Consider the following 12,839-nt stretch of genomic DNA (forward strand, 5'->3'; position numbering starts at 1 on the left):
TAGGTCGTATCCCTGTTTTCCCGTCTTTCTACCCCAATTATTTGTATTTTTTTCCAAGCGGCTTTAGATAAATGGAGGCTGCATCTCACATTATCAATGGTAATAACACAGTGAAGGACATGAGGGAATAAAACCAGCAAATACCAAGGGGGAATGCTGAGAAAACATGTTATCAAATTACTTTCTTCACCCAATCATATTTCATGCTACTACAAAATAAGATTTGGAGCAATTTCATGTTGAAAGCCAGAATCATGCTCCTTAAACAGCAGCAGTGTGGCAATACAGCCAGTCTGTAACACTGTTCCATCCCAAATAAGATTCCTCTGTGCTTCTGTAGCTAAGATAGCTGAAATACAAAGGAAATGACAAATTACACATGAAAAATGAAGTGCTCACATGGCTGTACTTGAGTCCCAATTTAGCAGCTTAGTTGGAGCCAATGTACAAACAACATATTGCCAACAATAGGATAGCTTTAAATTATTATTATTTTTATTCAGTCTCAAGCTTCACCTGCTATTTGAAAAAAGCAGGCATAAAGAGAAATAAAATTCCTAGTCTAGATAACACTTACAGTCCCATTTATTCCTGTTTTCTTTCATGTGCATGTTCCACAAACCCTGACACAGTTATTTCACATATATTTTTGTTGCTGTCATGTCCCCGTCACCTGGGATGAAGTGGCTGTAAATTTATTATACACAAAGAGTGTAGGATTCACTTTTCTTCAGAGATGTCAGGGGCCTAGAACAGTCTTAGACAGCTGTTCCCATCCCACTGCTCAAATCAGACAATGTTTTATGTTTACATCCCAGATATCCCACTGGATAAAATGCTGGGGATTTGGTGCAGAGTTCAGAAGTGAGGCAGGAATTTTATTACATAATTAGATAACCACTGAGTAATTAAGATTGAAAAAGACCTTCAAGATCATGACCTCCCTGGGCACCTCCCTCCAATGCCTGACAACCCTTCCTGTGAAGAAATGCTTCCTGATGTCCAGCCTCACCCTCCCCTGGCACAGTTTAACACCATTTCCTCTCATCCTGCCCGTTGCTCCCTGGGAGCAGAGCCCAACCCCATCTCACTACAACCTCCTGTCAGGAGTTGTGCAGAGCCAGGAGGTCCCCCCTGATCCTCCTTTTCTCCAGGCTGAGCCCCCTCCAGCTTCCTCAGCCTCTCCTCACAGGATTTACATTCCAGACCTTTCTGTTCCTTTCCCTGGACATGCTCCAGCGCAGCACTTGGGGTGTTTTTGAACACTTTTCACTTAAAACCTCAGACCTACACAATTTCTTGTAATAATGTAAGAGACCACAAACTTAAATTCATGGGTGGGTGAAATTTGCCCAAATAGAGGAGAAGTGTCACCGAAGCATGGAGGATGGGATGTCACTGATGAATTGAGCATCTGCAATGAATTTCACTGCAATGCTGGCAGTCACTTGATGTTCCAAGAGCTAAAGTGCCATGGGAAGATCTATATAATCATCATTATCATTTTAAAACTCCCAAAGTTAAATACTACTGTGTTATGCTTCCATTCACATCTTCTCTCAGTGTATTATTCTCTTTATACAGACAAAACTGTATTAACTCTGGAAGGAATGTACAAACAATGTATGGAAATGACTGAAAAACAACATCCAATTGCTGTTGTTACTTTTACAAACACGTATCATTTACTTCAATCACCTCTGATGCTTTTGTTCTGCTGATAAAATAAAATGTACTCATGATGCAGATAATCATCTCAGGAAGAAACCCACTATGTAGAAGTGCATTGTCTGATAGAGAATAGACGTGATGTAGGAGCTTGCAATAGGCATAATTTAAATTTCATACAACAGCCCATATACAGAATTAGCGTAAATTTCAATGTTCACAATTCTCGGTGAGAGTGTTATTCATCTCTTGAAAATCCTCCTGGGCAAATACAAATTATCACTGAGTAATGAAGAAACAGATGATGCAAAATGGAATAGTTCTCCTGATGCTGAGAAGCTCGGAAATGATTTCAAGTTTAAATAATAGCAACTCCATTTTCCCACACATTAGACTTGATAGGCACCGAGGAAATAATGAAATCCTGCATTCAGAACACTGAAACCTTTAACACTGGTGTCATTCCATAAATCCCATTCTACTAACAGTATTGGCAAACCTTCTAATCCTATAATCACTGTGAGATACACCTTCCTATCACCAACTCAGCTGACAAACTGAATATTACCGTCTCTATTTCTCTACTTTTCAGTTACGGGTATCTTCCTCCACTCAAAGTTATGAGTCTGAATAATAGGATCTTATCTGAGCACTCTGATGCCTGTCAGCAGCATTCATCTGGGCTTTAGTGATCTTCCCAGAGAGATTCGTCTTCCAAGTTGTACACACATTCTCTTCTAATTTTGCTACCTGTTTGGCTGTAAAAAATGGTTAAGCCCAGCTTTTCTCATCTTCTACCCACCCCACAACCTTTCCTCCCCACACAAAGGTATTTTGATTTTTTTCTTCTCTAAACATCTTCTGGTGAAAAAATTATGAAGAGAAGAAAACACTTTAAAGACCTCTTGCACTCTACCTTTCCAAACAGTATTGGCCTGACCCTGCTGCTCAGGAGGTGAGAGTGGCCTAAAAGACTGGCAGTAATAAATAAAATAACCTTCTTTCTCAGTTGTGCACAGCACTATTCATTTTTCACAGACAAATTAATCTAGTGTCAGGGGGGAGAAGGGAAGGCAGGAAACAGAGATGCTGGTTCTGGCTTTGCCACTTCTTCTGTAACCTTGGGCAAATAACTTATGGAACCTGAGGCTCAGCTCCTCCATCTGTGAAACAGCTGCTTGACTCTCTGCCAAATTTCACTTAAGAACCTCGATGAAAGACTCAGAATATTCACTGTGTCATCTTTGTTATTTATTTTTTACCACCTCCTCTAGATCCCAGCGAGCTCCTGGGGAATCCCCAAAGCATCTCTTCCATCTCCTTCTCTAAACAGGTAGAACTGAAGTCCAATTAACTGTGCTCCCCAGACACCACCACCACTGCCTGCAGCTCGAAACTTTCCACAAGCAAATCAGAAAGAGCATTTAAGGGAAACCCATTGAACATTCAGGCAGCATCAGCCACTGCTGGAAGATAAACAGCAGAGCCTGGTTCCTGTGGCTTGATACCCTGAAACTCCATTACAGGGAGCAGGTGGCTGCAAGTTGCAATTTTATTTACAGTTAATCTCTGCTTATACTGTGAAATTAATCTGTCTCTCACACATCCATGGTGCACGAAGTCTTGGCAAATGGGCTTTGTGCACACAACCTGATGGGGCTAGGGGAAATACAATCCATCTTCCATTTGTAGCAAAGGTAAAGGGCAGCTCTGCAGTTTCCCCAGTGCTCTGTTCTCCCAGCTTGGAGCAGGGAGGCAGCAATCTTCATTCACCCTCTTTTAAGTGCTGGCAATTGCTAGATTTGTGTAATAATGGATCAAAATTCCTCTATGTTTAATCCTAGTAACTGCCCCTTATATGTATCATAGATACTCAACAAAATAATCCACAAGGAAACAGGTTTTCATGCTCCTGCACCACATTCTTCAGCAAATCAGATGTGCATACCAGAGTTGAACAGAAATAATTAATTTTGTCTAATAAGTGTTCCCATATCTCCACTGAGAATGGTTATGAGTGCTCCATTAACCCCTTGGGAACTAAACTGCTCAAAGAAAAAGTGAAGGTAGAACGAAGAGTTAAAGTCAACCTCAGACCTCCCTGATTCCTCCAGGTTTTGGGTTGCCTTTTTTTTTTTTTTTTAATTCATGAAAAATATTTGAGACAGCAGATGGGTTCCTGGGGAACTCCACTGACAGCAGGTCCTGCTGTGTTTTGTTTAAAAAGCTATTAATGAACAAGAAGACATTGTCTCTTATCATCTGATAGCTTCATTTCCATAAGAGCTTTTTGTAAGAGATCTCATCACAGGCTTCTGAAATTCCAAACCAGCCACAGCACCCTTAACACACACACTTGCTTATCACACAGTTTGCAAAGACTCCTTCTAGAAAAGCAGTGCTGACTGCTTTTCCTACATAAAACACGGGGGAAAATTCTTAAATCACAGTGGCAATCACACAATCACGCAGTAAAAATGTCTTTATTGGCTCTGATTTGGAGGAAGACACCACACAAATAAACTGTTAGTTAGGTCTGGGTGCTTTTTTAATCAAGGGTGTGATCTTTTTCCCTAAGGACCTCTTGGCATTTTATGTGTGTTGCTTCTTAAACTCAGAACCAGGGAAAGTGAGACACCAAAATGTGCAGTCCCTTGCCAGACTCACATAGAAATCTGGTGACTTTGAGAAACCTGCTTTAAACACAAAATGACAACATCTCCTACCTAACAGTGCTGAAATAGGTGGGAATTGCATTTCTGTGGAACTCAACTTGAAACATGATTTTAGTCAGGTGGAATTCTAGACTTTTGAAGCCTTTTATATTAATAAGCCACCTACCAATTAAAAACTGCCTGTAATAGTCCTGCAGATTTCATAACTACATTCAGATGTCAGAGTTACTAACATTTCTATTCACTATAAAAGTTCCCTAAGTTCTAGAAGAAAGGGCATTGTGACTGTTGAAAATAAGGACTATTTGCATTCCAAATGATGGGTTCCATAACCACACTCTCCCCTCAGCCCATTTTCTGGCTCAAGATATTTAAATCTGTTCTCTAGTGACAGCTCTGAAGCACAGACAGGATCCTAGAGTGACAGGAGCAGGACTTGTGCTCCCCACAGACAAACAAGAACATGCCAGCATTGTTCCAAATGAAACTAAATTACAGGAAATACCCAATTCTCCAAAGGGAAAGGCCAACCCTCTTCCTTGCATATGGCACCTGTGATAATCAGCAATAAAACAGAGACTTCTAAACATGAAAAACTTACAGAGATGGTTTATGTAAGATGAGTCCTTCCCAACTGGACAGACACGTGCCATCAGTCCAGGTTGGAAGACTTGTGCACTCACCCATGGCCTGGCACAGGATGTCCACGTCCTTCTCCACCTCAGCCAAAATCACATCCTGGGGTTCAGCCGTGAAATACGGAGGTTCTTGGGGAAAGCAAACAAAAGTCAACAAGCAAAGCCACAGCAAAGTGAAAAACAGGCACTCATTAAAGAATATTCATCACTGAATCTCTCCACAGGTGGTGCATTTGATGTAAGGGGTTACAAACAGATTTGTTTGTCCAAGTTTGTCTCTATTTGGAGGTGGGTTTCTTTTGGTAGTAAAAGCATCATAAAAATAAGGCCTGACAATGTTTGCTATGCTGAGCATGAATTCCAGAGTGGAGTCAATGGAAGGTAAAGATTTAGGGGTTTGCACTGCAAATTAATAACCAGAGCAGGGGCTACTTTTCATTTTATAGGACTGAATCATTGAACATGTTAATTTTTTGCTTAGAAAGGCCCTCCCGAGAGGTTTATAAAGGTTTATATTTACAATGTACATTTTATAGGATAGTTTGCTTCAGTATCTAGACTGCATTTCACCTCAGCAAGGCATGAAGTATGTCAAATAAAGTGCCATGGCATGTCACAGAGTCGACATCAGAGGACAAGTGCAGCATAATTAAAAGAAATTCCTCTCAACTGTTTTATTTCGTGAAAGCAAACAGATTTAATGCTTTAATTGAAGTTATAGTAATAATCATAAAAATCCCTACTTTATCATTAAGGCTAAAGAAAAGATATTAGATGTTTAATTAAACAAAGACCAGACTGCAGAAATTGCAGAGTATGCTGGCATGTAACTCTTTCTTCTATGCAGCATAAAATTGGAGAGCATCATGTCAAAGTCCTGGAGGCACTAAGGTTGCAGTCATTATCATGGTAACTAAAGACTGTCATAGTTTGTTCAATGCAATTATCATCTGAGTACTGGTTTTAGAAGGATTTTACTTGATTATAAATGCAGTTCTCCTGCAGCATAACAAAAATCACTGGTAAGTTTTAGGAAATACAGAAAAGGCAATGTAACTAGCTTGTGAAACTGAGTTATTTGTAGCTCCATTTTAAGGAAATTGAGTATGCTTTAAAATACATAGGAAGCTGCAAGATCCAAGGTCATCTGAGCTGACCTGCTCCCAAATCTCTTCACCAAACACGACTGGAAAAAAGAATTTGTGGTTATATTATTGCTAGGGCATCAGCATTTAGTAAATAAAATCAAAACCATATAAATTTATCCTGGAAAATCTTGTTGCTACCTTGCAGTATAGCAAGTGTGACTGTCATTGCACGGGGGTGACATCAGGAGGCACCAGGTTAGAACAGAACCTCCCCTTTCCCAGCAGTTCTTCCCTCTGACTACAATAAAATACTTGCTTGGGTGTACAGAACTGGGGCCTTGTCTGAGCACCAATGGATATTACAATTCTGTATTCATTCCAAATAAAGCCAATCAATATTAGTCTTCAGCATGCCATGCAGGGGAGGAGGGGAGGTTGCAAACAGCCTGGAATAGTTGTTTACCCAGCAAAACCAATAAAAACAAGCCACCTGATTTATTATATTCTAATAATATACATGTGTTAACATTATTGATCCTCACTGCCTAAATATAAAGCTATTAATAAACATGCATAATAAGCTGTGATTTATTGCATATGATCTCATGCGTTAATCTCAACAACAAGTTGAAAAGCTGAACATTTAATTGAAATTCACTGATGGCACACACTTTGACATGTTTGATCAGCTAAGTTGCTGAGTCCTCTGCAATTCATCTAAGTCCATGTTTTCACTCTGAGCACTCTCCTTCCTCTCACACCATCCTCCAAGCCCTGCCTGGTGTTTTCCTTGGGCTCCATTTCTCTGGATGTTAACTTTTGAATTTTGAAACTTTCAGCCCAGTGTCCTTATCTGTGTGTCCTGTCTGTGTCCACACGTCCATCTCTCAAAATCAAATTTGAATCTTTCATTCTATGGCAATCTGATGTGATTGTGGGGTGAGGACAAAGCAACACTGGGCCAGGAAGGCATCCAGACACATATCTACAAATCCAGATATTCCATTCTAAGTCTGGGCTTCTTCTGTGAATGTCTCTCCAGTCACTGAAGTTTATCTTTTGCTTAGGGAGGTCCTGACTGCACCTTTCCTTTTATAAAGGATTCTGCCCTTAATGGGCCAATCTCTAAACTTGGCAACCTTCAGCCACCAGCTCTCAAACTTTCTCCTGGATCAGCAACATACTCACACACCAGTGATAAATTTGCAGATTTATTTTCACTGTGGGCCTGCAGTCCAGCTGCAAAGCACTTGATGAGACCTCAAAGATGCTGGTGGTTCCATGACCTCTGTTTATGTGCTGCTGCTGCTGCACAGCCCCTGCAGTTACACCTGGCATATTTACACACTTGTCTTTCCCAATGTCCCTCCCAAAATCCTATCCTGCAACCTGTGCTCCTTCCTTTAAATCCCACACAGGCTGTTTGACACCCTCAAAGAAACTTTTGACATTAAAGTTGCTTAGTGGAGCAGGTATCAAGCAATGAATTACGTGCCAAAGAGCCTGAAGTCAGTGACAACTGTCACTTAGCAAACGGGATGTGATGGTATGAAAAGGAGACTCACATCAGTGTTTCTGAAAGAAGCAGTGAGAAACAGAAGCAGACAAGACAGAAAAAGAGCAGGAGCAGCAGAAAGATGCATTCTAAAGGCCACAGGCACATCCCAGAGGACTTTCGGTGCCAACAGATTTGATTTCTAGCCTTGAAGCCCAGACTCACCTTTTCCCCCAGACTGAAGCCTGCTGAACTCTGTTCACAGAGGCACTGCCAAATCCTGCACCTGACACAGAGACAGCAGCTGCCCACAGACAAGTCAGATCCTATCCTTGAAAGATAAGCACAGCTACAGAAAACCTTCTGTGAGCAACTCTGCAATCCATGGCTGGTACTGACAAAAACTGAGACGAGCCTGGGTGGGACAACAAGGCTGACTGATAAGGGATTTCTGATTGATAAGGGATTTCTGGAAGATCCAGAATAGCACATGGACAGCAGAGCTGTGGTAAAGTCTAACATATGTGGAAAATTAACCTCGGTGGTGCAAGGAATGAGGGAATTCCAGGAATATTGGTGTAGGGATACCCTGAGGGGTTTGGAGGCAAATAAAAAAAGGGATTTCACACAGCACCTCATTATGGCTGGAGTTGGAAATGACCCCTGGAAATCTCCCAGACCAGTCCCCCTGCTAAAGCTGGTTCATCCAGGGCAGACTACAGGTGTCTTTTTACCATCTCCAGAGAATGACACTCCACAAGCTCTATGAGCAGCCTCTTCCAGTGCTCTGTCACCCTCCAAGTAAAGAAGTCTGAGTTTTCCATGCAGCTGTGCAGCTTTTCCACACCCATGTGCCATTCACCAGAGCATGGATGCTCTAAAGGTCCTGTGGAGTCAACAGAACCTGGGCTGTGGAGGAAACAGCTCCACTTACAGGTGCTGAGCAACTGAAACCTCAGCTCCTCACTTTTCAGAGGTGTCAGATGTATCATCTGCACATCAGGTTTTGTGCCCAAGGGCCTGAATACCCAGCTTTAACTGCAAGGGAGAAATTCAGAGTATGTGAATTTGGGTTGTACAGCACCTGGTGAATGACTGTCAGAAAGAGGCCATAAAAATGCAGCACTATTTATAGGGGTCAGATGGCATTCTGAGGGGGCATTCTGGGTGGCTGTATATATGACTCCACTGCATATTTATAAGGCTTGGTTTGAATCACACAGTATGAATTTAACATTTATTGTTGTAGGCAATAATCATGTGTTGAAATTTAATATGTGTGGTGAAATTATAACGTCTTCCAAAGAATATAACATGCCAGACACAAGTGCCCACACTCTGCAATTTTTAGGAATGACAGTAATTTGCCAGTATCAGGTCAAACATTTAAATTTTTTGGAAATTATAGAATCACAATAGTTAGAATAGGAAAGGAGCCATTACTCCAAGTTCACCCTGCTGGCACTGTGGTGTGTGGCAACGAGAAGGGTCACAGCTCACATTAGGCTGAAAGAAACAGATACTGCATTGCTCAGATATTGTATTGGTGTTTGACTGATCTTCAGTAAAATGTCAAGTACAAGCAAGGGGTGAAAGAGTATTTGAATATAAATGGGTGTTTTTAATAGTTGTTGAGGGTTTTGGAGTTTTTTTTTCCACTCCAGACACCACTGGAAATATGTGTCTCAGAAAAGCCCTTGGGAGCCTGCAAAATTTGATCCTGTTCTAACTTCCCCCGTGCAGAGTTACATGGTCACTGATTTTAACATTCAAAAGATAGCAGTCAGCATCCATTACATACCCTTCAAGCTGCACTGGAGATGTGTGACCTAATCCTAGATACACACATGAAAGTCAAAAAGAACAGAGAAAGCCCCAGGGGCTCCTCCAAAGCTGAAATTCCTGAATCTCTCAGAAACTCAGGGCTGCATATTTAAGAGGAAAATTGAACCTTCAACATGGAAGCCTTCCTCCAGCATTACCATAAACTAATTTACTTGGTGAATATCTTCTAAAGGAAGAGGAACTGGAAGCTTGACAGCCCCTTGTAGGTACAAAGTCTGTAACTCCAGACAGAAGATCAGACTGGCCATGCTGGGAGAGAAGCCCCATTGTGGATGCAGGTACAGCAGGCTCCTTGGAGCAGGAAGTTGCTTTGCATGAATATCAGGTTAAAACAGAGAGAGATGAAAAGATCCATGTGGTTTCTTGCTACCCCTACTGTGAGCTGCAGTCTGTGTGTTCTGAAATAACAGCCCAGGGAACACATGTCCTGTCTGCAGGGCTGAAGGGAAGAAGAACTTGTTGGGGATATCAGAGACAGAGCTGGGCTGCCCACAAGTCCCACTGCTCCCCTCTGGGGTAGGTCCTGTTGCATTTAGGCCCAAGGCAGAATGTCTGTGTTCATCTCAGAACCTCTGAGGCTTGACAAATCAAAAGCTGCAAATATTTCTTTCCTTTGAGCCCAAACTGTGATTAGGTGAGTCCGAAGACATTTCGTATTATAGTTTCCCTGAAAACTTATTATTTTCTTACACAGTAGATGAACAGAGTCATCAGGATCTTCCCCTTAAGCACCACACATGAGAAATTATTTCCATTGCTTTCAAAGAAGGTATCTGCAGTGTTTCCAAGTGTCTAAGCTGGAGCCATGAGAGCTGCTGTTTCCAGAGGTCTGAGCACGAGGCACTGAGGTGCTCGGAGCTACAGAGGGAAAGAACTTCTGCTCTGGCAGTTCTGTACACACAATGCAAATTCCTGAGCAGCAGAAATGCACTGAGAAGACTCTTCAGCATCTGGGAACACTGCTGGAGAAAAGGGAGGACAAACAGCCCCACAGTCCATGTCAGAGCCCAGCCAGGTGGGCCCTCAGGCCAACACTGGAATTTTTCCATGTTCCTGAATCCTGCGGTCCCACAGAGCTGAATTCTCCCAAGATGAGAATAACATGTCTTTTAATGGGGATCTCTGGGCACAAAAAACTCTCCAAAAGAAGGGAAGCCCTCTCCTCTGACTCTGTTTTACTCATTTGTATTCCTTTGGACAGACCAACAAGGCTTCAGCCCTCAGTTCTGTACAACCATTCATCATGCCAGGCCCTTTTTTCAAATTGTTTTTCTCATTTTTTTTCAGGTTTTACTATCTGACTACATTTAATTTAAAGAGCAGTTTGGATTTCATACAGTGGAAGAGTTTGGTTCCCCATTTTTTAAAACTCCTAAAATTCATAATTTCCCCTAGAACAGTCACTTAAGAAATGACTATTGCCATTTGTCACTAAAACTTGCAGAAGTGGAGCAAAAGAATTTAAGATTATCTCAGCTTTCAAATTGGTTTGTTCATGGGAAGACTCTTTAAATTACTTAATCTTCAAACTGTTAGTGATAAAACAAATGTGCTCTTATCTAATCTGCAACAAATCTTTCCCAAACTGTTACTCTGCCAAGCGAGGAACATGATACCCTTTAAAAATTTATAACAACTGCAGCTAATAAAACCAAGGTTTGGAACCACCTCAGTTTATCTTTTCTGGAACAATATGAAGATGTCAGGGAGCTCTTTGCCACATTCAGAAGAAAAGTGCAGCAGCACACAGCTAGAGGATTTTCTTCTTGTTTATGCAGTACTACTCTAATATATTGGAGATTCAGGCTTTTTCAATAGTATTGTGATTTTAATTTACAGACTGAGATATATTCTCAGAAATATCCAGAAAAACTTCTGAGATAATACTGTAGGTCACAAATAATAATTTGTTGAGTAGGTGCCTTTGTGCTAAGTTCCACTGCCTTCTAATAGAGCTCTGGTTGCCATCTGAGCCACACTCAAATTGTGTGACTTCTCTTAGCCAGGTAAGTCAAGGACTGATAGATTGGGAAAAAAGCTTTGATTAACTCAGTGTTTGTGACATCTTTGATGCATCTTTTCATTGCTACCCCTGTTCTACCTGTTAACAGCAAAATATTTTTCTCTCTTGATCCACAGAAGCTCTCACAGCCATGCTATTGAGGGGCTGCATTTGATTTCTCCCATTCTGCAAACAAACCTCTTCTTTTAAGCCAATTTCCTTTTTCTGCTCGTTGAGACCCCTCATTAAGTCCATGCTGTGTTATTCTCCCAAGAAGTACAGCTCATTATCAGTTCCCAATCTACACATCCACACTACAAATATTTTATGCATGCAAATGGACAAGCATTCCTGATTCTCTCTAAGTACTGCCCCCATGGACTAGGAGAGACACACTGCAGAAAGCCTTAGGTTTGAATCTTGTCTGCACTTTCCTCTAGAACCCGTCCCTTGACTAATTAAATGACAGCCAGATCCATCCAAGAATTCTAAAGCCGAATATAAGTTATGCATTAACTACTAATCCTTTGATTTGGCTCCCTGTTTAGAATTAGAGATCCATCCTGCAAGCTCAAGAAACTCATAAATAAAGAAATCTATCAGGCTTTGCTGACACGTTGAGTAAACACCTGCATCTGAAGTGTCGTGTTCCATCAGAAGGAAATAAAAGTAATTGGTAACCAATTTGTTTCTGCTTTCTTTCATCTGCTTGTTCTTATCTACAGACCTTTTCATAACTTCATTCCCTGACAGCCTCCTAAAACTGGATAGGAAATAAATAAAACATTTAAAAATAAGAGAGCAGGTAAGCTACTAAAGCACTGCTAGTTTAATATGATTCCCCAGTGATTATTTTTCAGTTTTATTGTAACTGTATTTAAAAATCTTTTAGATGAACCAGGAGGCTGCTTTAAGTATTGCATTAGGCTGGATCTGACATCACAGCAACAAAGGCAAACCAGCTACAATAAAATCTTATGAATAAGGAAGAGTTTAAACAAAACCTATAAATAAGTAAATCCATCTCTGCTCCTTAAAACGAAGGTAATAACTCCAAGGAACAGAGGGCAAGGAAAGAGACTGGAACCAAACTTTGTCCAGCAGGTAATAAATATAACAGACACACAGTGCTCTAAATGAATCTGGAATGGAGCTTTGCAGAGGGAAGAGCAGCTTTCTCACTTAACAGCAGCTACTACAAATTGCTTTAGCAGAATACAAATCATACAGCAGTCTTTAAAATTGTATTTTCAGAAGGCTGAAAGATGCAAAGAATCGTGGGCTGCATTCCCTCTGCAAGCTCCAGGAGTGCACGTGCCTGAGCCCTGAGCAACACTGAGACTGCTGGCGCTGCCAGGGCTCCAAACTCCCCAGGACACTCCCACAGATAAAAGCTCAGCTTTACACAATCATGTCTGGCTGAAAACA

At 41.2% G+C, this 12,839-nt stretch overlaps 1 protein-coding gene across 1 annotated transcript in view; it reads right to left on the reverse strand.

Annotated features, from left to right (window-relative positions):
• SDK1 (sidekick cell adhesion molecule 1) overlaps positions 1-12,839 on the reverse strand; it is a 385,562-nt gene that overhangs the window by 139,958 nt on the left and 232,765 nt on the right. Inside the window, exon 8 of the mRNA XM_084216867.1 lies at positions 5,027-5,110. Within this exon, the coding sequence (XP_084072993.1) occupies positions 5,027-5,110 (84 nt within the window). The remainder of the gene's footprint in view (positions 1-5,026; positions 5,111-12,839) is intronic.

The sequence above is a fragment of the Fringilla coelebs genome (genome assembly GCF_963513975.1).
Source record: "Fringilla coelebs genome assembly, chromosome: 16".
Taxonomy (NCBI): domain Eukaryota; kingdom Metazoa; phylum Chordata; class Aves; order Passeriformes; family Fringillidae; genus Fringilla; species Fringilla coelebs.